General features: G+C 39.6%; 1 protein-coding gene across 14 annotated transcripts in view; it reads left to right on the top strand.

Annotated features, from left to right (window-relative positions):
• PPP3CB (protein phosphatase 3 catalytic subunit beta) overlaps window positions 1-27,761 on the top strand; it is a 107,639-nt gene that overhangs the window by 53,533 nt on the left and 26,345 nt on the right. For 4 of the 14 annotated variants that reach the window (XR_004001253.1, XR_004001251.1, XR_004001250.1 and 1 more), the window contains exons 10-15: window positions 5,165-5,242; window positions 7,955-8,039; window positions 8,947-9,044; window positions 22,541-22,570; window positions 24,154-24,535; window positions 26,398-26,460. Coding sequence is in view for 5 of the 14 variants with exons in the window: in XM_030569466.1 (XP_030425326.1) it covers window positions 5,165-5,242; window positions 7,955-8,039; window positions 8,947-9,044; window positions 22,541-22,570; window positions 24,154-24,332 (470 nt within the window). In the remaining 9 variants the exon portion in view is untranslated. Of the gene's footprint in view, window positions 1-5,164; window positions 5,243-7,954; window positions 8,040-8,946; window positions 9,045-22,540; window positions 22,571-23,814; window positions 23,900-24,153; window positions 25,091-26,397; window positions 27,665-27,761 lie in introns of those variants that run through there. The other 10 variants (XR_004001258.1, XR_004001256.1, XR_004001257.1 and 7 more) reach the window with 7 other exon arrangements.

Here is a 27,761-nt window from a genome sequence, read left to right on the forward strand (position 1 = left end):
CAAGTTAGTAAAGGCCCTTGTATTTTCTTTCTGTTGGCTTTCAGAAATGCACAAACTTTGACATTTTAACCAAAGGTTAAATCTGGCTTTGCCAGTTGGAAGACATTTACGGCAAAATCCATTTTAAATTATCATAGTGTTTGTGAAAAAACAAAGGCAGTATGGTCCATTGCCTTTCTATTCAGGTAGATAAATTTTATGTACTTGTAAAATTGAGTTTCATTTCGGACCATAATTAAAGTTGAGAAAATTCCAAAATATAAATTATCTCCATTGTACTGTTGACTGATCATTCTGAATTCTTGATATAGAAAAAACACTGTTTAAAGCAGCATTTTTAATTTAAAATCTTTTTAAATATTACATTTGAAAAGCCATATACTTGGTTTTGGCTGGCTGATTTTGCTTTTGGGGCTGTCCGTTCTTCAGTCAGGAGACCCAGAACAGGATCACTTCTGGGGTTCTTACTCACAGGCTTTGTTACCCAGGGTTTTCAAAACCCAGAGGAGTGAGAACTTAACTGTTTCTGTCCAGGCAGTGTCAGGAATAAATCAGTGGGGACACAGCTCCTCCATCTGATAAATGTTTGATACAAACAAATACTTTTATCTATAACTACTCTTTATTAGGTCTCAAGCGCATGCGCACACACACACGCTATAGCAGTTCGTTCAGAGCATACTAAACTTTTATATTCATCAAAATCTGAGGTGGTTTTGAGGAATCAACAGGCTTCTGAGGGCCCGCCTTCCCTCCAGCTGCTGAGGAGTTTTGGTGTCCTCAGACTACTTCCAAATGAATTCTTTTGCCTTATCTTTTATAGCTAACTTAAAAAAAGCACATAACTCATAGTGACTCCTAATGGATCACCGTAGTAAGCCCTGATGGATAACCAATTCTCCTAGTTTCAGCAAACTACTCATTTCTTATCAAAGCATTTCTAGTCATAACAACAATAAAATTTGTCTCAGGCACCTAAAACCAAGGTTGGCTGTCCTGACATTCCTTCTATTTTGATTACCAGAACTGCAGACATGGAGCTGCCTGGCCTTGCTCCTGGGCCTAAAATTATTCTTAGCTACGTGATGTTTGATTTTCAGCTAGCTGTGACTGACCACACAAAATAGCTGACAGCTCCAGTACTGTCACATTCGGGAGTAACATGCAGGAATGTCAAATTCTGGGTTACAGCTTTGTAGAGAAGGATCCTGTAATAGTTGTGCAATACTTGAGCCCTGCTGCTTGTCCATCTGTTTTAATGTAACCAATGGCATTTTTAAAAAAAAGCTAAACTCTCCCCAATCCGGATATTTCAAAGTGTTCGTGTGCTTCTAAATAATGCATAGAAAATGTCTCTCTCCCCATACATGCACTCACTTATGCATACCTCATCATTGATGTGTAAGGATATACAGAGAAGGGTATGAGAATTTAATGAGGTTTATGATAACTTTAAAAAAATTACATGAGGAGTGGTAGCACATCTTTGTGTTGAATTGTAGAGGATTTTTGGGTGAGGCAATGTCTTTTTATAAAATGTGTAAACATTGGGCTCTCTGAATATTTTAAAAATGTAATAATGGGAAACCTTGATGCAGAAAATCAAACTTTCTTTATCAGTTTTTAACTCTGACTCTTGCCTTAAATTATTAGCTGAGGATTTTGCATATTTATTAAGTGTAATGTTGTTTAAATTTACTTTTAAAATCTGTCAGAGGAGTTCACGTCTGTTGTCTCACAAGAACAGAATATGGAAGTTATGGACTATGAGGCCTTGTCATTTCAAGGACTTCTGTTGTATGAGAGTATAATATATCTTATGTTACACAGTGCCAATACATTGTAGGCACTTCGCAAATAACAGTAAATAATGCTGTATTCTTCTTCGAGTGATTGTTCATGTCCATTCCAAGCAGGTGTGTGCGCGCCGCATGCACGACAGCTGGAAGATTTTCCCGTAGCAGCGTTCATAGAGTCAGCCCTGGCACCCCCTGGAGTGGCGCCTCCATGGTGCCCTATATAGGGGCCCGCTGACCTCCTTTATTTTACAATTTATAATTTTATAATTGTAATTACAGCCCCTCAGTTCCTTCTTACTGCAGGTGACGGCTAGCTGTAACTTTGCTCGCTCTTGCAGCAAGCCTAGTAGTGTCCCTATTGAAAGTTGATAGTTTTTGCGTAAGTTCATTAGTGTTAGTTGTAGATAGTTAATAGTTGTTGGGGAGCTTGCCCCCAACGTGATCATCGTCCTGTCCTGGGGCATGCCCAGGTCCCCAGGGTTTAAACTCTGCACAGACTGCAGGAAGTTTATGCTAAAGGATGTCCTGCACTCTTCCTGCTTGAGGTGCCTCGGAGAAGGTCACCAAGGAGACCGCTGCACTATCTGCAAGTCCATCCCAGGACTCTTAAGGACAGAGAGCAAAGACTTAGAGTGCTCCTGATGAAAGAGGCCTTGCAGCCGCACCCGGCACCCAGTGCCTCTTCCATGGTGCGCAGTGCTCTGGCACCGTTAGCAAGAGAGGAGGCTCAGTCTGAGAACTCTTAAGTCCCAGCACTGGAGAGAATCAGGACGTAGAAAACCAGCCTCCATGCAGCACCAATCACCATCTCCGATGCCCGCGAAAAAGAAGAGGCAGGTGAGAGGCCAATCCCCCCACCAAGACCTTAAAAGGCCGGCAGCATCCACAAGTGTGGGACAAGCCGTGCCACAACCACACCCTCCAACAGTCCCGTTGGCTCCTGCCCCCGTGCGGGAGCAATCGAGTCCAGACTGGTCTAGGTCCCCAGACCTCAGCAAGGATGTGCACCTCCCTTCTACACCAGAGGCGTTTGAGCCAGCCTTAGACTTATTAAGCCTCCTGGCACCCACTTCCCCGCTCCGGAGGGAAGAGCTGCCAGGACGGCCTGACCCTCGATCCAATCAAGGGGCAAGCCGGTCATGATGATGCCACAGGCCCCGCCCTGCCCCGCTCCGGCGGTACCGGTGCAAAGGGAGCGTTCCCCGGCCTCATGGCACCACTCACCAGTGACAGTGGGTACTTCCTCTCCTCAGTCTTCATATTCAGAGACCTCGGAGACAGAGGTGGAATCCCATCACTCCAGTAGATCAAGGAGCAGGAGATCGGCTTTGCAGACAAGCCAACAACCTTATCTGCTGCCGTCGCAGCCACCCTCCCAGTGGCCGTTATGGACTCCCTGGGCTTACCATCAGACTCTGGGATAGGTGCATGGTCCGCGCTCCAGGTCTGCATCGGTTTCTTCAATGTCAGTGGCTCCAACGCAGATGCCTCCACCACCGACACCTCCGTCTGACAGGAGTGTGCCACAACAGACTCCTGCACCGCCTAGTCAGACACCGGCACCGATGGGGGCCATGTCTTCAATGCCACAGGCGCCGCTCAGCACACCTCATCGTTCAGTGTCGACCCTGGTACCAGTCGTGGTGCCGCATCTTACATCCGCACCAACTACGCTACCTGAATACCGTGTGCCGCAGACCCCTGCAGAGGCCGATGGTAGTGAGGGCTGTCCTCTGCAAGCGATCTCCTCTTCCTCGCCCAACGAGGCGCTCGTGGGAACTTCAGCGGCACCGGCCCTAGAGGACAACTGAGTGCTTCTACAGCTACTTAAAAGGGCTGCACAAAGCCTATTGATCCAGGTGAAGGAGGTCGAGGTGGATGTAGACACAATAGTGGACATCCTGGCTCACTCGAGCCCATCTCCAGTTGCCCTACCATTGATCAAAAGGATAGCTGACATGTCCTGCACCCTTTGGCAGTCACCAACTTCTTTGGCCCCTACAGCCAAAAAGACAGAGAGGCGCTACTTTGTACCCTCTAAAACTCCAGGAGCAAAGAGCTGCCAGAGATTTTCCCTGCTACAGAGAAATATTCCAGCAGAGGGGAAAGGCTCTGGTAGAGGGGAGGCAGTGGGGAAAGGCTCCAGCAACTCCCCGCTGCTAAGCGTTTCCCTGTTGCTAGGGCAGAAGGAAGGCACCTTTCACTAACGTGTAGCTATACACTGCAGTGTGGGTGCAGCCTGATTTTTGCTGCTGAATGTACGCACTGCTTCTAGCATTGTACAGTGTAGACGTAGCCTTTGTTTGCTAAGTAGTCAGCAAAGCATCGTGAAATTGTTTGATTTAGCTTGGCCCCATACGATAGTACAGTAATAAGTGCTAGAGAGATCCCTAAGATGATTTGTCATTTTATTAATATATAGGGTATTCCAAATTCATGTGAAATGTTCCCCATTTACTTTAAAGATTATTGGAAAATCTGGCTTAAACTTTTTTTCTCCTCTGTGTGCCTTCACTAAATACTTTGAAAGATTCACAGTTTTTTCTTGTCATCTATACACTTGTATGGAATTACAAGGTACCTTCCTAAAAGAGTAACCTAATTGGAGCAGATTCACAGCTTTTTGCATTAAGGACACTCTTTTTGAGCACATGAAAGGTGTGGGGTGGGCCATCATGCTTTTTAATAGGGCAAGGCGTTTTTGCATGTAGTGTTTGTTTATTTTTTAGTTGATATAAATATTATGTTGGCATTTATCCATGTCACAAATGTAAATAATATTTTTAAATGTTGGGTTCCATTTCACCCACTGGTTTTCTCTCTCATTCCTTCCCTGTTGCACCATGTTATGGTTAATCGGGGAGACTGGAAATCTCATCCTCCAAAGGCTGCATTTAGAGCCACTTTTTTTTTTTTTAATGACACTAGCTAACTGTTCAAAATTTAGTCTGAATTGATCAGCTTTTGTACAAATGCAGCTTAGAGTTTATTGGTTTTTCATCAGATTCAAGACTGCTTGAATGTAGAAATATCATTACTTTTGAAAGGAGATCCTTTCTAAAAAGACCTAATTCTGGACCATGGGTGTGGGAAAAGAGGGAAATCTGTGATGCTATTCCAGCACTCTGTCTTTGGACAGTGCTGTTACTTTAGGATCATATTTTGTGTTTCATCCCATGAATATACACATTATGAAAAGTGTCTGGGAGAGTAGATTGCTGAGCAGCTGAAAAAATACATATTAGGGGGTGAAATTCTGTCAGCCATACATACATAAGTGCAGACAATTTGTTACACCTCACATATGAATTAATATATGTAGCAGTGTATAGTCAGTTAATTCATTATCATTCTTTTCAACACAGTAACAGAAATGTTGGTGAATGTTCTGAGCATTTGCTCTGATGATGAATTAATGACAGAGGGAGAAGATCAATTTGACGGTAAGGTCACCTTTGTATCTGAAGTATTATATTGTCATGGAAACGTTTCTATAGTAGTGGTTGAGACTTTGACCAGTTGTATTATATGTTGGAAAAATTTTTATTGTCTTTAGAATTTTTTCTTTTCTTTAGATAGTATTTTTATATTTGTAATATAATATCTTGTTAAATAATATTATTTAGTGTACTGTTCAACAGAATATCTTCAAAAATTCCTAGAACTTACTTTACCGGAAGAATAGAGTTGATTTGATACTATACTTGGATAAATACCCTTCTTGATGCTGTCTCTGTTTTGGGGGCTTCAGAATTTAATCTTCATTTATTATATTAAAAACAGTAACAAAGAAATTGTACTGTAGTAAAAAGCTGTATTTTCAGGTCTTGAGGGTTTTGATTATCTGTATGAGCTACCTGAACTTTTCTGGCATTTATGTTGTTGCCAGAAATGTGAAAATTAAAAATACAACCTTAGGTCCTGAGCATTTATTGAGTATGCTCCCTCTTTAGTACAGTAGTTGAACTATTTCCTAATTTTGATTGTTTTTATATTTTTATCTCTCCTCCTTTATAAGTTTCTTTGCTTGGTCTATTCTATCTTCTCTTCATAAATTTTCCAAATACTTGACAAATTTTGCTTGCTTATCAGAATTGTAAAATGTATCCAACATTTTCCACTTTTTATTCAACTAATTTAAGTGTAGCAATTTTTCATTTCTTTCACTTTTCTTTTCCAAATTCATTCTTTATTAGTACTGCCAGATAAAATATCTTGGGTTTTTTTAATTTATCTCACTCACTTTTTTTCTCCATCGTTCACTTCTTTTTTTCCTGCACTCTCTGTCTGAAGTACAACTCTCGTATGTCAATAAAAAAGGTACAGACCAGACAGAATAGTAATGTCTTGAAATATGACTTCATAGATTCATAGTATGAATGTTAATAGTACAGAATACGTTTATATACTGGTGTGTGTGTGTGTGTGTGTAGAATTTTTGTTTCACTATCAGTCTGTTAAAAATATTTATAAAGATTTGTATTTGTGTAATCAGAAGTCCTATTCCAAGATATTTGTCTTTCTGTGCATGAAAATATTTCTCCTTTCTTCCATTCCTCTTTTTAAAAGAATGAAATTCTATAATCTCTTTCTAATATTTTATCTTTGGACCTGCATGTGTAGGGAGCATTCACTTTGTCTTGTTCTTTATAATGATTTTTAGTGTGAACATTCTACTTCAAAATTGTGCATGAAATATGTTTAGAAAATGTGCCAAAACCTTGTTTGTATGGTATGTTTAGCATCTTCTAATTAGTTTTAGATGGAAAAAAGTAATATGTACGCTGTGCAGTTTTACAGAGGTGTTGATATCATAGTTGAAAATGGATCTATTAACTTAAATCTAGAGTAGTGTAGACACTTTTTGTTCAGAAAAAATTTTCTGATTGTGTGATCATTTGGTCAACAAAATATTTGAAGTCCGTACAGATTCTGTCATTCGAAGGAAATATTTTTAATAATAATGAACACATCAGTTTCATGTGATATTTATAATGGTTATGTGAATCTCTTGGAGAATAATAATAATTGCTGAATGTGTTTCAGATTAATAATTGTATTGCACTTGGCTTGTGGAAGGTGTGGAGTATATAATTTGGCATTCGAAGTTCACCCTCTGCCTTTTGGCTTGCTTTGCTGGAACGCAACATATAGCTATATCTCCATGTACGCAGTGTGGATGATTTCTTCCCCAGATGACTGAATATTCAGAGGAGACTTTTGAAGTGTCCAGGCTTTAAGGGTGTTGATTGGTCTCTGGCTGATCTCTCCATCTGAGCGTCAGCAGGAGAGAGAAAAATTATCTGTGGGGCCTTCCTTCTGTCTACAGTAAACTAAACCAAAATAAATGGTAGGGATGAGGAGAGAGCTCCTGCGCTGTAGCAGATCAAAAGGAGGCAGCGATGGTCCTCCTTTTCTACTACAAAGCCTCCTTCCTAATTTTTGTTTACATTTATATCTTTCCCCACCAGTGTGTCTCCCTCTTTTGTGGAACATGCAGCATTTATTCCAGTCCTTTGGTAATGGTAATTCCTGCAAGTGGTGCAAATTTACAAGCGAGAATAGATAGTCCCTAGAATTGGGAAGTAAAGGAGTCCTCACATATTCCAGCTGACTCTGCAACTGTCTGACACTGAACTCTTTGGTTTTGTTTTGAATTTTTGTGTGTATGTCTCTGTCTGTCTCTTTGTGTGTGTGTTGTTTTGGAAGCCTATGCAGAAAGGCTGTCTACCCTTGGTTAGTAGAGTCTGCCAAAGAATCAGTACCAGAACAGTAACCTTTTGTGTCTTGTACATATCAGCTGCTGCTATGTTGTGCTGGTAGGGCTTAATTGATTCAGGTGTCAGTGAAGAATTTAGTAATAGAAAAGCCATGAGAATGAAATGTGATAGTTGTGAAAGCTACAATTTCAGTAGTTTTGATGATAACAAGATTAACTTGAGGTTTTTTTCTTTTTGTGGATGAGGCATTGGTTTTACTGGCCCCTTTAGATGAGCAAGGCCAGTTTTATAATCAGCACACACTTAAATGTTTTGAGTGTTGGACTTCTCTTAGGAGAGTTGTTGAATTTACAGAGTTGTACTGAATTAATGCATTTTTATAGAATTGTGGCCCTCTCTTCATGAGCTTGAGACTTTTTTTTATTCCATTGAAAGTAGGTACAGCTGCAGCACGAAAAGAAATAATCAGAAACAAAATACGTGCAATTGGCAAGATGGCAAGAGTCTTCTCTGTTCTGAGGTAATTACACATTCTTTCTCTCCTCAGTAACCCTGTTATATTGGAGGAGAAAAATCTAATCCAGGCCACTGGATGTGAAGTGTTCTTCATGTAGATCCATTAGGAATAGCTTAGTTAAAATTCTGGCTTCACAAGTTGTTCTAAAAGCTTGCTAATGCTGGGGTATTTGGAGAGAAAATATTTTTATTTTGAAGGTTACCTTTGAGACCTAGAAAAAGTAGAGCATGTCTCTTTTTAATCAAACAGCTAATCACTGTGTCCTAATTACAGATGTCTGTCTGTCTGTCTGTACCTTATGAACAGATATTGAAATGATAGTTGTATAACAAAGGGGATTGGGGCTGGTTAGGAAAATGTCAAGAAGCTCAGGATTATTCTGTTACAGATTTTAACACTGTACACTTCTGTAGCTGCCTAGGGTTCAGGCATAATCAATTTTACTCCAAAATGTGTTTTTGCCCAAAAAACAACATAGATCAAATAGGTATTATTTTTCAAACTTGACTCCCTACCTCCCTCTCTCTCTCCCTCGCCGCCCCCCCTCCCCATTTACAGAATCTTTGGGCCAGACTTTGAGCCACTTGATCCCACTGATGAGCAGTTACTCTTAAGGGTAGTTTAATTAAAGCCAATAAGACCACTCATGTAAAAAAAGGGAAAGCAGTCTGACCCATAATTATTTTGCATATGTGTTAAGTTCTAGACAGAGGAAAAGACTAGTATCTAGCGGATAATTTCTTCCCTAGGTTGGAAAGTTTGCCCATAGTTAATCCTTTGAAGTTTGAGCTGTGTTAAATCTTGACATGGATAAAATATAGCAAAAATGTTTCCTTATTTTATTTCAATTCTTATTTAAGTGGCTTTATAGTTTAAAAAAAAAAAAGTCATTGCTTTTCTTCCACCATAGGGAGGAGAGTGAAAGTGTGCTGACACTCAAGGGTTTGACTCCCACTGGAATGTTACCTAGTGGAGTGTTGGCCGGAGGACGACAGACTCTGCAAAGTGGTAATGATGTTATGCAACTTGCTGTGCCTCAGATGGACTGGGCCACATCTCACTCTTTTGCTAACACTACACATAATGCATGCAGGGAATTTCTAATGCTTTTCAGTTCTTGTCTTAGTGGCTGAGATAAGCATAGTGTTATATGTTAATCAGGCAATGTGAAATGGATACCTAACCAGGGTATAAAACTAAAAGCAAATATTTAGTAGTGTTAGATCAATATTGTCAGTCTGAGCTTCCTTAATTTAAAAATTTTCAGGTGGCACAAATGTCTCAGATGTGGGGTGACGTATAGAGCTGATAATGGAATTTAGAGTTATCTGGTAATTACATTACAGAAGTGCAATGTAATTCTTCATTTTTACTTGTCCACTTTTCATTTAAACAGTTTTTTTACAGATATGTTACTAGTTTTAATTGGTAAATGTCAAATACTTTTTTAATGCTAGTATTAACAAACAGATGCAGGCTGCTGAGCTTCATTTTTCATTTCATTGACAGATTGAAATGTGCTGCGTTTTGTACCTGGTAATTAATGCCAAAGTTGTTCTCTATGTTGTTTGTCAAATGTTCTATGTATAATTGACTTCCCTGAATTGTCCTTGTAACATACTGTTTCCTTCCTCTGCAGATGTAGCTGCTTTCTTAGATCTGTCTGTCTCTCTCTAGGTATAGCTGTATGTCTGTATAAGTGTTAAAATTAAACCTCTTTCCCAGATACTTGTCTGTCTCTTGATGTAGAAGCAATGGTGTAGCACCTTGTTTTTGAGGCTTGCTGCATTTGCTGCTGCACATTGTCTGTGCATTTTGAAGATTAATGTAATTGAAAATATTCAGTAATTGTTATAAAATCAGTTGAGAATAAAGGGATTGAATATAAATCTTGTAAATAAGTCAAAATCAAAGGGTGTTTATTAAGTGTGCATATATTTTTGCATGAAAATAAAAAGAACTCTACACAAAATATACCTGTAATCTGGTTCATTGAATATTTTTGTAAAAGTTGATTTTTGTTTGTTTGTTTGTTTAAACATGGAATCAACTTTTCAGAAGACCATAACAGATTAACTAGGCATAGGAGAAATGTTATGAAACTCTTACAAAATGTGTCAAAAGGATGAAGTCCAAATTTATGTTAATTGTGGTAGATAATTAAAATATCAGGTTGGAAACCGGACTTCACACGTGCAGCACTCTTAAGCATAAATTACTTGAATGCATTCCAACTTTCTGTCTTGGGCATTTGTATAGTACCAAACACTATCCGAGCACTGATTTCTAGCAGTATTGAAATATTTTAATATATGAACAGAAACACATTTTTACACAATCTGTTTTCCTAGAGTAGCTGCTTTTTGTCATTTTGAAATTTAAATACTTATAAAGAAAAATTTAGAAATTTCAAATCAGATGTTTTAAAACCATTTACTGAACTTTCAATTAATTTAACAGAGCTCTTCTTTAATAGTTTTGAAATATGAAAGTCACATTTTTAAAAACTTTTTGATGGGTTCATGATGTCTACAAGTTAAGTTTCTATGTTCTATTTATGTATGTGATTGTTTTGTGAATGTTGTCAATAACTAATGGTGTCTGTTCCTCAGTCCATCCAAAGCATTCCAGAAGAATACATTGTAGTTTCAGTTTGTATTTTTGTTGTTTAGTGAGATACTTCGTTGGTTTGGTTTTTTTATTGTCTGTGCTCTAATTTCCTCTCCCTCATTTCCCAGTTTTTCTTCATATTGCATTATAAACACCAGAGAGAGGATCAAACTGACTAGAAAAACATGTTTTGTTAACATAACACATGCAGCATATTACCACTAGAGGAGACAGCTGGACATTTGTAAAGTATGAAACGGTGGGGGGAGATTGGGGGGAGGGGGTGTTTTTTCCACTGACTCCAGAATGCTTTATTGCGGTATTCCTTGATACACTGAATCAATACATTAGCTATTTCATTCTTGTTTCACTGTTTCAAAATAATCCAATTGTTAACTTTTCTTAAAATATAATTTAGTTCTTACTGATCAACATGCACCAATTTATTTAGATTTTTCTCTTGTACTATGTATTCATCTTTTAAACAGAACCTATTAAAGATTTTAAATATAAATACAACACAGTTTCCAAGCTAAAAAAGGAAAAGTTCTGAAGTAATGCAACTATAATACAACCTCACTAATTTACACTTTGTTAAATCATCGCACAATTGGTGAACTCTGCACTTCTTGGCAAATATTTAGTAGCCAATGCTATAGTGAGGTTCACGTTGAAAAGATTTCATTATTTTTAAAAAATACTGTATATTTACCAGTATAGAATAAAATGTCATAAATAATTACAGCTAAACTACATTTTAGAAAATAAATTATCAGAGCCTGTTTTGTGATGTATAATCCTTGCTTTTCTATTGTTTTTGTTCCCTTGCTAGTTCACAAAATTCAGTAATGATCAGTGGGTTTCCCAGTCGCTAATGCTAATTAGCGAAGCTCTCTTATGTAGATAATTGGAAAAATCATCTGTTTGCATCTGTATGCGTTGTCAAGGCTCAATCTGCTTCCACTGTGTAGTTTTTATTTTAGTGGGGTTGTATGTGGTTGAAGTGTGTCATAAACAGATAGCTAAGGGTTAATGTCTCTTTCACCTGAAACACCTGACCAGAGAACCAATCAGGAAACCGGATTTTTTCAACTTTGGGTGGAGGGAATTGTGTGTCTGAGTCTTTTGTCTGCCTGCCTGCTGTCTCTGAGCTTTGGAGAAGTAGTTCTATTTTCTAATCTTCTGTTTCTAAGTGTAAGGACAAAGAGATCAGATAGTAAGTTATATGGTTTCTTTTCTTTGGTATTTGCATGAATATAAGTGCTGGAGTGCTTTGATTTGTATTCTTTTTGAATAAGGCTGTTTATTCAATATTCTTTTAAGCAATTAGCCCTGTGTTGTATCATCTTATACAGAGAGAACATTTGTATGTATTTTTCTTTCTTTTTTATATAAAGCTTTCTTTTAAGACCTGTTGGAGTTTTCTTTACTTCAGGGAAATTAAGTCTGTATTCACCAGGGAATTGGTGGGAGGAAGAAATCAGGGGGTAGAGCTGTGTGTGGGTTGTATTGGCTAGCCTGATTTTGCATTCCCTCTGGGGAAATAGGGAAGTACTTTTTGTTTCCAGGATTGGAAACGGAGAGGGCAAGTTACTCTGTTTGGATTCACAGAGCTTGTGTCTGTGTATCTCTCCAGGAGCATCTGGAGGGGGGAAGGGAAAAAGGATTATTTCCCTTTGTTGTGAGACTCAAGGGATTTGGGTCTTGGGGTCCCCAGGGAAGGTTTTTCAGGGGGACCAGAGTGCCCCAAAACACTCTAATTTTTTGGGTGGTGGCAGCAAGTACCAGGTCCAAGCTGGTAACTAAGCTTGGAGGTTTTCATGCTAACCCCCATATTTTGGACGCTAAGGTCCAAATCTGGGACTAAGGTTATGACATGAAAACCTCCAAGCTTAGTTACCAGCTTGGACCTGGTACTTGCTGCCACCACCCAAAAAATTAGAGTGTTTTGGACTGCTTTCCTCTGGGCGTCTTTTTTGGGAAAGGGCCCAGAATATCCACAGCTACTCGCTGAAATGGGACCTCAATTATGGGGAGTGGTTGGAGAGGGGCCTTGACCTGGTCTTGAGGCTTACCCACTCTTTGGCATACCTCACAAGACCGGACATACTTGGCAACATCCTTGCCCATCCCCTCCCAGTGGAAAGACTTCCCCAACCGGTCCTTGGTTCGGTTTACCCCAGCATGGCCACTGGGATGATCATGGGCTAAGCTTAAGAGCTTCCCCCGGTACTTAGTTGGAACCACCAACTGTTTTTGCGGCTGCCATTCTTCCCGGTGTCCGCCAGAAAGAATTTCCTTGTATAAAAGTCCTTGGTCTATAACAAACCGGGATCGATTAGAAGAGCTGAGAGGCGGTGGGGTGCTCCGTGCCGCCGCCCACGCTTTCTGAAGGCTGTCATCTGCTTCCTGCTCAGTCTGGAACTGTTCCCTTGAGGCTGGGGTCACCAGTTCTTCCTCAGACTGTGGACTTGGGCTTGGTCCCTCTGGAAGCGATGTAGGTGATGGGGTTGTTTCCGTTGCTGGTGAACCGCTCTCCGCTGGTGCACCTGAGGGTATTTCAGGCTCTGGCTGAGCCTTTTGGGTATGGCTGTCTTGTGCTTCTGCCAGTTTTGGCTCGCTGGCGCCCTCTGGCGTTGAGTTTGAAGATGTGGTTGCACTTGCTGGTTGCTGTTCCAGTTCCGGGCCTGGGACTGGAGATGCTGTGGCTGTTTCAGTGGTAAGCATGGAATCCGGGTTCACTACCTCTGTTTGGGTCTTTGGTAACACAGACGGGGCCTCTGTGGACGGCTCAGGAACAGGAATGGGTCTGGAAGCTTGCCTGGTTTGGCTACGGGTAACCATTCCCACTCTCTTGGCCCGCCTCACCTGGTTGGCCAAGTCTTCCCCCAGTAGCATGGGGATAGGATAATTGTCATAGACTGCAAAAGTCCACATTCCTGACCAGCCTTTGTACTGGACAGGCAGTTGAGCTGTAGGCAAGTCTACAGCTTGTGACATGAAGGGGTAAATTGTCACTTGGGCCTTTGGGTTGATGAATTTGGGGTCAACGAAGGATTGGTGGATAGCTGACACTTGTGCCCCCGTGTCTCTCCACGCAGTAACCTTCTTTCCGCCCACTCTCAAATTTTCCCTTCGCTCCACGGGTATTTGAGAGGCATCTGGGCCTGGGGATCTTTGGTGTGATGGAGGTGTAATGAATTGCACTCGCATGGTGTTCTTGGGACAGTTGGCCTTGATATGTCCCAGTTCATTACACTTAAAGCATCTTCCATCTGATGGGTCACTGGGCCGAGGTGAGTTACTGGAGACTGGTGAGGTTGAAGGGTAGGGTATGTGTGGCTTTACTTGGGTGGAATGTGGGGTCTTTGGCTGTCCTCGGTTGTAGGGTTTATGATCTGTGTGCCCCCTGTGGTAATCGTTCCCCTTGACAGTAGCTTTCTTGCTTTCTGCCAGTTCCATCCATTTGGCTCCAATCTCCCCCGCCTCAGCGATATCTTTGGGATTTTTATCTTGTATGTACCGTGTGATGTCTTCAGGAACACCATCCAAGAACTGCTCCATTTGTATGAGGAGGTTCAGTTCTTCCAAGGTTTGAATGTTGTTTCCTGTTAGCCAGGCCTCATAGTTTTTTGCAATGTAGTAGGCGTGTTTGGGAAATGACACCTCTGGTTTCCACTTTTGGGTTCTGAAACGCCGACGGGCATGATCTGGCGTTATCCCCATCCTGTATCTGGCCTTGGTTTGAAAAAGTTTATAGTCATTCATTTGCCGCTTAGGCATTTCAGCTGCCACCTCTGCTAAAGGACCACTGAGGTGTGGCCTTAATTCTACCATGTACTGGTCTTCGGGGATGCTGTACCCAAGACAGGCTCTTTCAAAATTTTCCAAGAAGGCCTCGGTGTCATCACCTGCCTTGTAGGTGGGAAATTTTCTGTGCTGTGGAGCAATAATTGGCGCCGGGTTGTTAGGGTTGGCTGGCACATGCTGCCCAGCTTTTGCCAACTCCAGTTCATGTTTTCTCTGTTTTTCCTTCTCTTCATTTTCTTTTTCCATTTGTTTTTGTTGTTTTTCCATTTCTTTTTGGTGTTTTTCCATGTCTCGGCGGTGGGCCGCCTCATCTTCTGCTTGTTTCCTTCGGTAGGCCACCTCTTCTTCTTCTAGTTTTCTTTTGTGTGCTGCCTCTTGGGCTGCCTGTTCTCTTTGGAAGGCTGCCAGTTTCATGTTTTCTTCCTTTCTTTTATCTCCATCTCTTTTTGTTTTATTTCTAGTTCCTGTTTGTGTTTTTCCATCTCTCGCCTGTGTTCAGCTTCTTTGAATTGGTCTTCGGCCTCCATTTTTGTCCTGGTAGACATGGTTCCTGTTTTCTTGTGTTGGGGTGCCCTCCGGTGTTTCTCTTTTGAACTGCAGGCTCTGTTGCCTCCTGAAGTCTGCCTAGCAACAGTGCCTTTAGCTAATCTTCAATGTTAAGTAAACCTGAAAAACCACTTTATTTGCATGCATATAAGTGCTGGTACTTGCCTCCTAATGGGAGGGCTATTGCATGACAAAAGACCCTCAACAGTCTCTTAATGGCTTCTCGCTTAACATGCAAACCACAAACTGCTAGAGAGAGCAGAAAAAAAAATTCTCTCTGGTTCCCTTTTAAAACCAAACTGTTTCTCTCTGCTAAAAAGCCCTTAGCAGAGAAAAGAAAAATATAATATTCTTACTGGCTTCTGGATTCTGTCTAGATCCCACCGCTGCTACACCATGTCATAACCTTAGTCCCAGATTTGGACCTTAGCGTCCAAAATATGGGGGTTAGCATGAAAACCTCCAAGCTTAGTTACCAGCTTGGACCTGGTACTTGCTGCCACCACCCAAAAAATTAGAGTGTTTTGGGGCACTCTGGTCCCCCTGAAAAACCTTCCCTGGGGACCCCAAGACCCAAATCCCTTGAGTCTCACAACAAAGGGAAATAATCCTTTTTCCCTTCCCCCCTCCAGATGCTCCTGGAGAGATACACAGACACAAGCTCTGTGAATCCAAACAGAGTAACTTGCCCTCTCCGTTTCCAATCCTGGAAACAAAAAGTACTTCCCTATTTCCCCAGAGGGAATGCAAAATCAGGCTAGCCAATACAACCCACACACAGCTCTACCCCCTGATTTCTTCCTCCCACCAATTCCCTGGTGAATACAGACTTAATTTCCCTGAAGTAAAGAAAACTCCAACAGGTCTTAAAAGAAAGCTTTATATAAAAAAGAAAGAAAAATACATACAAATGTTCTCTCTGTATAAGATGATACAACACAGGGCTAATTGCTTAAAAGAATATTGAATAAACAGCCTTATTCAAAAAGAATACAAATCAAAGCACTCCAGCACTTATATTCATGCAAATACCAAAGAAAAGAAACCATATAACTTACTATCTGATCTCTTTGTCCTTACACTTAGAAACAGAAGATTAGAAAATAGAACTACTTCTCCAAAGCTCAGAGACAGCAGGCAGGCAGACAAAAGACTCAGACACACAATTCCCTCCACCCAAAGTTGAAAAAATCCGGTTTCCTGATTGGTTCTCTGGTCAGGTGTTTCAGGTGAAAGAGACATTAACCCTTAGCTATCTGTTTATGACAAAGTGATTTTGGCCGAAACTTTTTTTAGGAGAATAGATAGTCTATCCAGATATATTTGTAAAATTAATATTTACTTTAAGTACAAACACAGATATAAATAAACGAAATTAAACGTTTTTAATTGGAGCTTCAGAAATGTAATTTGGACCCAACTTCAGATTTTTGGCAAGAAATACCTACAGTCAGAACTGTTTCGTTTTGAGATCAAACAAAAAATGGGCACAACAGTCCTTAAAGGGACAATAAACTCTGTACTAAGTTATTAGAAGAGACTATGATGTTAAAAAACAAAAACAAACAGATGATATTAGTACCCTGTCAGTGTACAGCCATACCTGAAATAATTTGTTCAGGGTTGGCCACTGGGGGAAGAGCCGATTGTCTGGGATAGAATGCAGCATAGGGCACCTAAAATGATACCCAGTCTAAAGTATCTAATTTGTGAGGAAGGGTTAAATAAACTGATTCCCTTTGCAAAATAAGAGATCACAGTGTAACAACATAAATTCTAAGCATCACGTAAAGGGGTATAGTCAATAGACATATATTTATTGCTGATAAGAGCAGAGGAGACAACCTGAAAATTAGAGTAAATGGGGAATACCAGCATAACTGTATTACACAAAAGGAAGTGAGCATATTAACCACTTGAGAAACACCTGCATTCATTTCTGGAGGAGGGATTGAAAGAAATTCAAGGTTGTTGGTACTGAGATACATTTTTAAAAGGGAAGGTATATTGGGCAATATTGCCTTTGTTCGTAACAATTTTTATTTGATGTGGAGTTAAGCATTTAATAGTATAATGCTTACATGAGCAAATTCAGGCAACTTTATTTCACTTGTGCTTCATTACTTTAATTATGCTGTAAGATATAACTTTTCTAGTGCCGTTGATTCAGCGCAGTGAAATTGTCACCATTTATTTGAATTAGGGCTGTCAATTAACTGCTGTTAACATCTGTGATTAACACACAGTGCAATTAAGACGTTCATATTTTTAACACACGTTAATCGCAAACCCTCTGGGCGGGAGGGCAGCATGAGCTGCTCTGAGACACCTGTTTGGTCAGGCGCAGTAACACAAGCCACCACCAGAGGGTGGGAAGAGAAGAGGCCACAGAAAGTAAGGTAGTTCTCATCCCTGTGTTTTTAAAGTAAAAACAGGATGGTCAGGGGCTCACTGGAGTGCTCCCACACACACCCACAGGGCTCACTGGAACCACTCTCCTCATGCCTCCCAGGGTTGGGGCTAACTCCCCCCATCCACTCTGTGCCACCCACAGCTGGGGCTGACATCCCCCCCCACCCCCATGCTGCCCAAGGCTGGGACTGATCCCCACCCTGAGCTCAGGGGCAGACCCCCCAACCCAGTGCCGTCCACAGCTGAGGCTGACTCCTCCTGTGAGTCACATGCTATCTGTGGCTTGGGCTGACCCTCCCACGCCAAAGTCCCGTTCCACTCAGGGCTGAGGCTGACCCTACCAACCCAAGCCCCATGCCTCCCCCAGTGGAGGCTGATTTTCCCTGTCCCACCCTGAGCTCTGCATCTCCCCTGCCTGAGATTAATCTCCCTCCTGAGCTCTGCACCTCCCCCGGCTGAGGCTGACACCCCCTCACCCCTAGCTCCGTGCCTCCATCAGTTGAGGCTGATTTTCCCCTCCTACCCAGCCCCCCGAGCTCTGCATCACCCAGGGGTCAGCTCTGAAGCCAACACTGCCTGCCAGCAGCAAATTTCTCCCAATTTCCTGCTGGGGGGCTTTGCTGCCTTCAGCTGATCCCTAGGCAGCAGCCACCTCTCTCTACTCTGCCTTGCAGCTGGGACAAATACCCGTTTTGGTGAAGAAGTAGGGACAACCAGGACAGAGCATAAAAAAGAGGATTCTCCTGGCCAAAACAGGACATAACGTCACCCTAGCCAGCCCGACCCCTGTTGTTCCCAGCTGGCCCCTCACTCCAGGGACCAACCTCCCTCCGTCGTGCCCATTTGCCGCAAGCCAGCTGCTCATTCCAAGGGTACCCCCCTGGGGAGCTCAGCCTCCCTGCACCAGCTTCTCCTCCCCTGCCGTATGAGTCCCTGAGGTAAAATCCATCTTCCCTGAAGGGAGCCCACCTAGCTCAGTAAAAGAAGGCGAGCCCAGTACCAGAAACCAACTTTCCAGAAGCAGCAGCAAAACACCTCCCTCATTCTCCTCCTGCACAAGTTATTGCTCACTTCCCCCTGCCCGTGTCCTCCCCCAACACTGAATGCTTGTTTGTCTGAGTAATTGGCTGAACAAGAAGTAGGCCTGAGTGGACTTGTAGGCTCTCAAGTTTTATTCTATTGTTAAGTGCAGTTATTCTTTTTTACATAATTCTACATTTGTAAGTTCAACTTTCATGATAAAGAGATTGCACTGCAATACTTCAATGAGGTGAATTGAAATTTCTTTCTTTACAGTGCAGATGTTTGTAATAAATATAAAGTGAGCAGTGTACACTTTGTATTCGGTGTTGTAATTGAAATCATTATACACCTCTACCCCAATATAACACAAATTTGGATATAAGCAGTGCTCCAGGGCGGGGCAGACCTGTGCACTCTGGCAGATCAAAGCAAGTTCAATATAACGTGGTAAGATTTTTGGCTCCCGAGGACAGCGTTATATCGGGTAGAGGTGTATTTGAAAATGTAGAAAACATCCAAAAATATTTAAATAAATGGTATTCTATTATTGTTTAATAGCACGATCAATCGTGATTAATTTAATTGCTTGACAGCACAAATTTGAATGGGAGTTAGCATTCTGATTAACTGAGGTCCTAATTCAGCAAGAAACTTAAGCACATGGCCAACTTTTAGCTTGTGAGTCGTCCCAGTGAAATCAATTGGACTGATCAAGTACTTTGGTGATCTTAGCCCTTAGATACCACTCTGATCATTACTTAGAGGAATGGGAAGATACTTTTTTATTGGCCTAGAGGTTGCATCAACACTGACTTTTTATCAAGAGGAGAATCTTAGAACTGCAAAAGATATAAAATATAATGCCGCCTGTCCTTGAATGTTCCCACTTAGAATCCCCAGTGAAGCTAACTGAGAATTTTGCTTCAGTAAGGATTTCAGAGTTGGACCTATTAATATGCCGTGGGTCTTTTGCTAGGTGTGTCAGGGTTTATTAAGGATTTCACTTGTAACTTAGCCCTGGTCTACACTTGGCAGGGGAAATTGATCTAAGTTATGCAACTTCAGCTATGTGAGTAATGTAGCTGAGGTCAACGTACTTAGATCTACTCAATGCAGTATCTTCACTGCGGTGAGTCGACTGCTGACACGCCCTTGTCAACTCCGCCTGCGTTTCTCAGCTTGGTGGAGTACAGGAGTGATGGGACAGTGCCCGGGGGTCGCTTTATGGCGTCTAAACGCTATAAATCGACACCCGCTGGATCGATTGCTGCCCGCTGATCCGGCGGGTAGTATAGATATACCCTTAGACTCTGAGTAAAAATTTTATAATTTGTTTTTATTGTGTTTGTGTTTTAAAAGCAATTATATTTTTTCTGTCAGTTTGTTCCTTTATGCTCAGTGTAACAAACTGCCTTTCTTATTTCAAGTCAATTATATATATCCTGAGATCTTTCTGGAATAACGGGGAAGTAGAATCTGTACATTTGACAAAACTACATAATTTACAGAGGCGAAGCAGTATCCATGATCTTTTAAGAAAAAGATTGAAAACAAAGGCCCCATGGGTAACAAGAATGATGAAGAGAGGTTTAGTGGTGTATTGATGTAGCAAACTGGCAGAATAAAAAAATAAGAAGGAATTTTATGTTTGGTTAGCTTTTGAGATATTCCTGAAAGTAATTTAATTTTTGCTGTTTGGGAACATATTTTTTTATCATAAACATGGAAGATAACCATTCACACAAGTGGGGATTTGACCTAATTCTGAAATATCTTCTCTTTCCATTTGAGGACAGGAAGCTTTTTGTAACTCTGAATATAAAGGTTGTAAAAGTACTGTATTATGCATACAGATATTAATACAGATGACTGTTTTATAAGACACATTTTCCAAAGCAACACTGTAGAAATTGTAATTATTTGTACAACACTGTGATTTTAAATCATAATGTAGGTAATTAGGGATGGTCTAGACAGTATTTGGTCCTGCCATGAGGGCAGGGGACTGAACTCGATGACCTCTCGAGGTCCCTTCCAGTCCTAGAGTCTATGAGTAATGTATATATTTATTTTCTATTTGCTTTCTTATTCAAATTATACTTCACTAATTTAAAGAATTCTGAAAATCTGTTCTGATCGAATCACAAATTAATCATTTCTGTCTTGCTTCCCCAAGATTTACTTTAATACCTATTCCATTCCAATTCCTTTTTTGTTAAGAATCAGTTTAGCAAACAAGTTGTTAGCACTGTGTAAACCATCTGTTGAATGGAGAAACGTCTTAAACTTCTGGGTGCCGCATTTCAGGAAAAATGTAGACAAATTGGAGAAAGTCCAGAGAAGAGCAATAAAAATGATTAAAGGTCTAGAAAATATGACCTCTGAGGAAAGATTGAAAAAAGTGGGTTTGTTTAGTCTGGAGAAGAGAAGACTGAGACGGGACATAAGAGTTCTCAAGTACATAAAAGGTTGTTACAAAGAGGAGGGAGCAAAAATGTTTTTCTTAACCTCTGAGGAAAGGACTAGAAGTAATGACCTTAAATTGCAGCCAGGGTGATTTAGGTTGGACATTAGGAATAACTTCCTAACTGTCAGGGTGGTTAAGACTAGAATAAATTGGCTAGGGAGATTGTGGGGTCTCTATCACTGGGGATTTTTAAGAGCAGAGTGGACGAACACTTGTCAGGGATGGTCTAGATAATACTTAGTCCTGCCTTGAGTGCAGGGGACTGGACTAGATGACCTCATGAGGTCCTTTCCAGCTCTATGATTCTAAATGACTGTTTTGGAGGTAAGATTGATGGAAGGGAGATGCACAGAATTACTTACGATCATTAGTGAAATTTACTCAGTTTTTCACTAAAGATTTAGTAATAAGTGGTTTATACAGCAAGGCTGTACTAAAAAAAGATGGCTATGGTCTTGGTAGTCTTATTAGACCTAATAATTTTGCATTAGGGCAGACAACTTTGTAGGTTGTACAGTCATATTTTGTGTAAAATATGAACTTGGAGAATCCTTAAATATAAAAAGTTACAGCTGTTTACACAGCTACTTAACTTTAGAAACACTAACGAGTCAATCAGGGCTATGTCTACACTACGGACCTAGCTGTGCGGCTGTATGGTCTCCTATGTAGTTGCTCTGTGCTGATGGGAGAGAGCATAATTAATGCCATGATAAGTGGCGGTAGCTGTGTTGGCAAGAGAGCGTCTCCTGCCAACATAGCACTGTCCACACCAGCACTTCTGTTGGTGAAACTCATGTCGATCAGGGAGGTAGTTTTTTCATACCCTTTACCGACAAAAGTGCTAGTGTAAACATAGCATAGATCTTTGAAATGTTGACATTGTAAATTCATCCATTCATCAAAGTATTTGAATGTTTGTGTCCAAAGCTCCTCCAACTATAAAGATCTTGGTTTACTTCCCTAAACGTGAGCTGCTGTTTGGCAGTTTGTAAATGTGACCTCTTAGATTTTGTTCGTATGCTCTAATATCTGAATTTCGTTTCATGAATTCAATTTGAATCACAATATCGCTTTTTTGCTCAGAATTCAATGCTAAAATTCAAGTACTGAGTTCAGCTTCTGAGTGCAAAAGGTGTGTGCAAGGACCATTGTGTCAGACATCAAATAAAAAGATAAAATGTGCTTGTACTAAATTGGCATTTTGTCTTACTAATAAAACAGATAGTCTTAACTTTTCTCCTTTATAACATCTTTCTTGGTACCATAAAGTCCAATAAAGTGCTATGGACCTTCAAAGAGTTTGTAGAACCTAGTTGAAACCAAAATATGCCCCTAACCTTTACAGTATTTAGGGTTATATGTTAATTTTACATAAAGAAATAATCAACCAGTTATATACGATTAGGTAGATTAATTTGCATTATATGACTGTTGCATTTGATAAACTGTCACTTGAGATAGGAGTCACTTCACTTCAGTTTAAAAAAAAAGTCTTAACCTGCACTGTAAAATATTTGCAATCAGATCTGGGCTAGGGTGATATATTAAATTGATCATTGTCTTTTCTGCTATGCGATATTACACTCTTCATCTTTCTCATTCATTTTGCATGCATCTGCTCACTTCTGTACAGCCACAGTAGAGGCAATTGAGGCTGAAAAAGGTATGATCAGAGTCTTTGTCAGTGGCAGAGATGTGTGGTGTCTGGGCGGGAATTCAAAAGTATTCTGTGTGCATGTGTCTTACATTCAATTTGCACAACCAGAGATGTATTGATTCATGCTTTTTACATGTAACATTCATTTCTTGCCTTAGGATAATAACTTCCTTTAATAATGTTTCAGAGAAATCATTTTGTTTTTCCCCAGTTTCTTTACAAAATGTGCAATAGTTTTTTGCTTTTTATTTGTGTAAAGCATGTTGTGATATGTGGTTTGTGTCTTGATGACTTTAAAAAGTGGTAGTGTTGAATTTTGTTTTTTCTGAATTAAACTGCAAATATGTTTTGAGTGGGGGGGGTTATTTGTGCATGTTTCTTTTGATAAAGCTTATTTTTAGTGGCTTGAAACCTAATCTTTTCATCACTTTCCATAATACATCTGGTAGTGCAAGACCTATCATTACAGTGTTCCTATTTTTACTATGTGATTTTGAGGGTAGTTTGCTGACCAAATTTGTTTACACACCTGACAATGAAAGGCATAGCAAAATACAGGGGTTGCCAGTGCTGCTGTACCAAATATGTTGCTGTACAGGGACCCTTTGTTAATGTTACAACTCCATACAATTTGAGTGTATGTAAATAAAAGCCTTTTACATATACATTTTGATTTCCTAGATCACAATGTTAAATGAAGTGAATGACAGCAGCATAGCACTTGGGAGACCCTCCTTAGTATGTTTTTTAAATTTGGTCGCAAAACACCATTTAATGATTATTTTGTTTATATTATGGAAATCAGATATCCGAAAATGTTACCAAGAGCCAACTTCTGTTCCATTATAATCAGTGGATACTGCGCGCACACATAAGAGAAAATTTTGTTCCTAAGACTTCAAGCTTTTCATATGGTCAGCCATTTTTACATCTAAATGCAGCTGAGTAAGAGGGCATTTCCAGTTTTATTTAAAATAATGTGTAGAAGAGTAATATCTAGTTTCCTGTTTAAAGCAATGCCCAACTGATGACTTCTAAGACTGTGGTCGTTGTCCATTTCAACCATCCACATGATTAGAACAGAGTTAGAGCCATGTTCTGCAGTTTTGTCTGCATGAAAACTGCAGGATCAGGACGTTGATTTGTATGCAAAATCTGAAGGCTTTTTTTTTTTTTTTTTTTTTTTTTAACACTTGTGCTGCTTTGCCTACACTGCACTTGCTGATCTGCTTATTGACATTCCATTGAAGTGATCGGGATGTTAAGATGAGCCTGATACACACAGCAGCAAAGCAGTTGTTAGCACTGATCACACAAGGAGTGCTCAGCAGCAAAGTAGGTTTAAGCCACCTTGATTCTTACCTGAAAAATGTTTGCCATATACTATTTTGATTGTCGGTTGAAATCATGATTGCCATTGAACATTTCAGGAAAGCACATTAGATAAGCTTTTACTAATTCAGTTGTAGAGCCATGAAAGTTCCTTTGGCTAATTTCTTAGCTGTCTTTTAAAATCATTTTATTAGAAAAAGTATATACTTTCAACTTATTTTTCTGTTACTGACCTATGAAATTTGCATTTTGTTAAGCAATACGAGGATTTTCTCCGCAACATAAAATCTGCAGTTTTGAAGAAGCAAAAGGTTTGGATAGGATCAATGAGAGAATGCCACCAAGAAAAGATGCTCTTCAGCAAGATGGTATTAATTCTGTAAACACAACAAATGCCAATGGAAACAATGGAACTGGCAACAACAATGTACAGTGACCATACCAACTTCTGGTTTACTCATATGTCTTGCCTGAGAATTCTAGAGTACTGCTTTTTGACATGACAACAGATGAAATAGCCGGGGATCAGTCAAACTGGCTTCTTAATATGATGTGGAAAACATAACTTGATCCCACTGAAGACAAACCATCATGCTTTTGAGGCAACAGCCCCTCTCTATAAGTGATGACGGAACATCTGTGAGCATGCTTCATATATTTACAGAAATTCCAACATTGCTGGCTGAATACTGAGGAGAGCTATGGGGAAATGGTTGGGCTGTTATCAGTAAAGCATATCTAGACTAGCATTTTATGCTTATCGTAGTCAACACTTTAAGTTTACAAAATGGGATTTTCTTTTCAGCAGAGCTAATTTTTGTTTATTTTTTTTTCAATCAGACTTTCAAATACAACCCTAAGAGCTACTATTTATTAATGGACATTGGTTTCATGAAGTGTCTTTAAAAACATAGATTAGAATAGTCTTAAAAAAATCTGAGGCTGCAAAAACTGTGTGTTAAATAAATGGAAAAAATGCCAAAAATCTCAGTTTGTCATTCTGTAAAATGCTGACCTCAGGTGTACTCCTTAGATGTTGCTAATTCTGTATTATATTCACTCTATTTTTTAGTTAAAGCTTATCAGAAGATTTCTGTGTAGGAATGTTTATTACTTGAACACAGATTTTAAAATATTTAATGTAGAAACTTTTATGCCCAGCTTTTGAGACTCTCCCCATATCTTGAATTTAAAATATATATAATATATATATATATATATATATATATATATATATATATATATATATATATATATATATATAAATTTTAGAAGTCTGAAAAACAATGCAATTGTTAATTTTAAGGTACTTTTAATTGAACTTTGTACATTATGTTAAAGTACATTTTGATTCATATCAAGTCTGTAAAGCTTGGCATTGTATTTTGTGTATGCATGTTTTCATTTTGCAGATATTTAATATATAGACCTCTGATGTACAGGAACAACATCTATAGGTTATATAGATGTTATGGGTACTTTTATTTTATTGTGAGTATTAAAGTTGCTTAAATAGCTAATAATCACTGGGCAGGCTGAATAGCTGCAAACTTATTATTATTTTTCTTAATTCTGTAAAGGAAACCGAAAATGTTATTGAAATATTTATTCAGCACATAAGCAATTGTTCTGTTCAGTTGTTAAAGCATTAGTGAAAGTGTAAAATCGAGACTGCATGTTTTTTTAGCTACAGGACTGCTTGGTTAAACTAAAAATTGAAACCATATGCTGATTTGTTCACACATAATGAACTGTACTGTTTGCCACTGTACTTTGTTATATATTTTGACATTTGCTACCTACCTTTCTTATCCCCTGGAACACAACTTGAAACTTAAGTCACTAGAGTTCATCTCCCTTTCTGTTTGCCATAAAGTACAATCTGTAGAAACCCCTGTCTAAGTTGAACATTTTATGCATGTTCTGAACTATTCAAGTATTTTATAAACAGTAGCACACAATAAATTTTGTGCATGGGGTGCTGCTTCTAACATCGTGTTTTTGTTTTATTATTTTGAACAGTATTTTTCTAAATCATTTTAAATTGGCAGAAAAATGGGTATAGTGTAAATGGTCACTTAGTTTGGCTTTAAAGCAATATAATTGAAGCCTAAATTGTCATCTTGAATTTCGGCTTCCATTTATTTTGCTAATTTTCATTTAGTGAGTTCTTGCAAATAAAAGACTTCAGAATTTTTCTCGACATTATATTTGACATCCAATGATGATTTGTACAAACCTACAAGGAAGGTCAATATTAGGGTTCACTCAAGTTTTTTTTTTTAAAAAGCTGTTCATTATTGATGCCTTTTTGTATTTGCTCAATGGTTGTGAATGACCATTTGTGATGTCAAGTAAGGTGGCTTATCTGAGAGTCAATAGCTGATAATATGATATGGTTGAATCTTGTTTGGGTTGAAGGTTAAATGAGAAAATCTACTAAAAAAGACTATGTAGTATATTCTGAACTGTAAACCTATTTTTGTTTTACTTTATTTTAGATGCAGAGTAACTGGAAATAGTGATGAACAATCTGAACACAGAAGACCAAGTGACAAACAAAGGTAAGTGTTATCAGACATAATTCATGGGCTATATAGTCTCTGATATGTGACACTGGGACAGAGCAAAATTTGCACCAGTATCATAAATGTGTAAATAGGGACCTGTCAATTTCACGGAGTCATCCTTACCAGGAACACTTTCACTGACCTAAGAGAGGCAGTGTGGGGAGCTGAGAGCCTGGGCTTCTCATGCCTGTTCCCCAAGCTATTAAATTGTCAAGGCTACCCAGTTCCTGGCAAGTACGAGGTCCCTCAGGCTTCTCACCCCAACCTTGGAGGTGGGGGAGGGGGTGAAGCGTTCTTGACAATTGCATGGCAGGAAACATGAAATTGACAAGACAGCAGATGTAAGGAACAGTGTCTACACAAATACTGCCTTGTCCCCAACTACACCACCACGGGAGACGTACAGCTTATATCAGTGGGAGGATGGCTGTAGTATAGACCAACTCTAGGTTTCCCAAAAAGTGACACATGCGAATGCTTTTTCACTAGTTGGTGTCTGCACACTTTAAAGGGGAACAGTCAAGTTAAATCACTTAACATGTTACTAAGAACTTAAGATTTTCTTCTTACCATTTTGCTAATGCTTCTACTTTGAGCATTCCATGGTTCTGGCCATGGAAAAGGAAATATAGTTTGCCTTTTAATACACAGCTTTGGGTTTAAACATTCTCTTGCAGTATTTTACATTTGTTTAAGGCTACCCAATAATGGCTTATTAAATAGCCTGTCTAGTAATTTACCACATGAATATTCATTCATCTGAATAACATTTGGGAAGATCCCATCAGTAAGTCAAGTCCCTTTATCTGTTTGTTTTTCATTTGGCACCATAAAATTAGGTTACAGAGTGCACTTATCATTCCAGGCCAAACAATATCAAGTCATGACTCATTCAAGCAGGCCAGCAATATTAGTTCATTTCTGATTACTTCCACTCTACAATATTTGCTGTGCACACACTTAAACCATTAATACTTGGACTCAATTAGGTTATATCATCATGGAAACTGGTTCTGTAACAGAAATAAACTGAAGTAGTCCACCTTTCTTAGCCTTGTTTTAATTTGTATAGACGTAGGTGAGGTTATGATGCACTGTGCCTTGTCACCCTAAAATGTAACACCACCACTAGCTGTCACCTTCAGCTCCCAACTAAAACCTCTCCAGCACATCATCAGAGATCTACAACCTATCTTGAAGGGCAATCCCTCACTCACAGATCTTGGGAGGCCCACAACCTGAAGCAAATACTCCCCAACAAAAACACTAATCCAGGAACCTATCCTTGCAACAAA

Source organism: Gopherus evgoodei, chromosome 7 (genome assembly GCF_007399415.2).
Source record: "Gopherus evgoodei ecotype Sinaloan lineage chromosome 7, rGopEvg1_v1.p, whole genome shotgun sequence".
In the NCBI taxonomy this organism is placed as follows: Eukaryota; Metazoa; Chordata; order Testudines; family Testudinidae; genus Gopherus; species Gopherus evgoodei.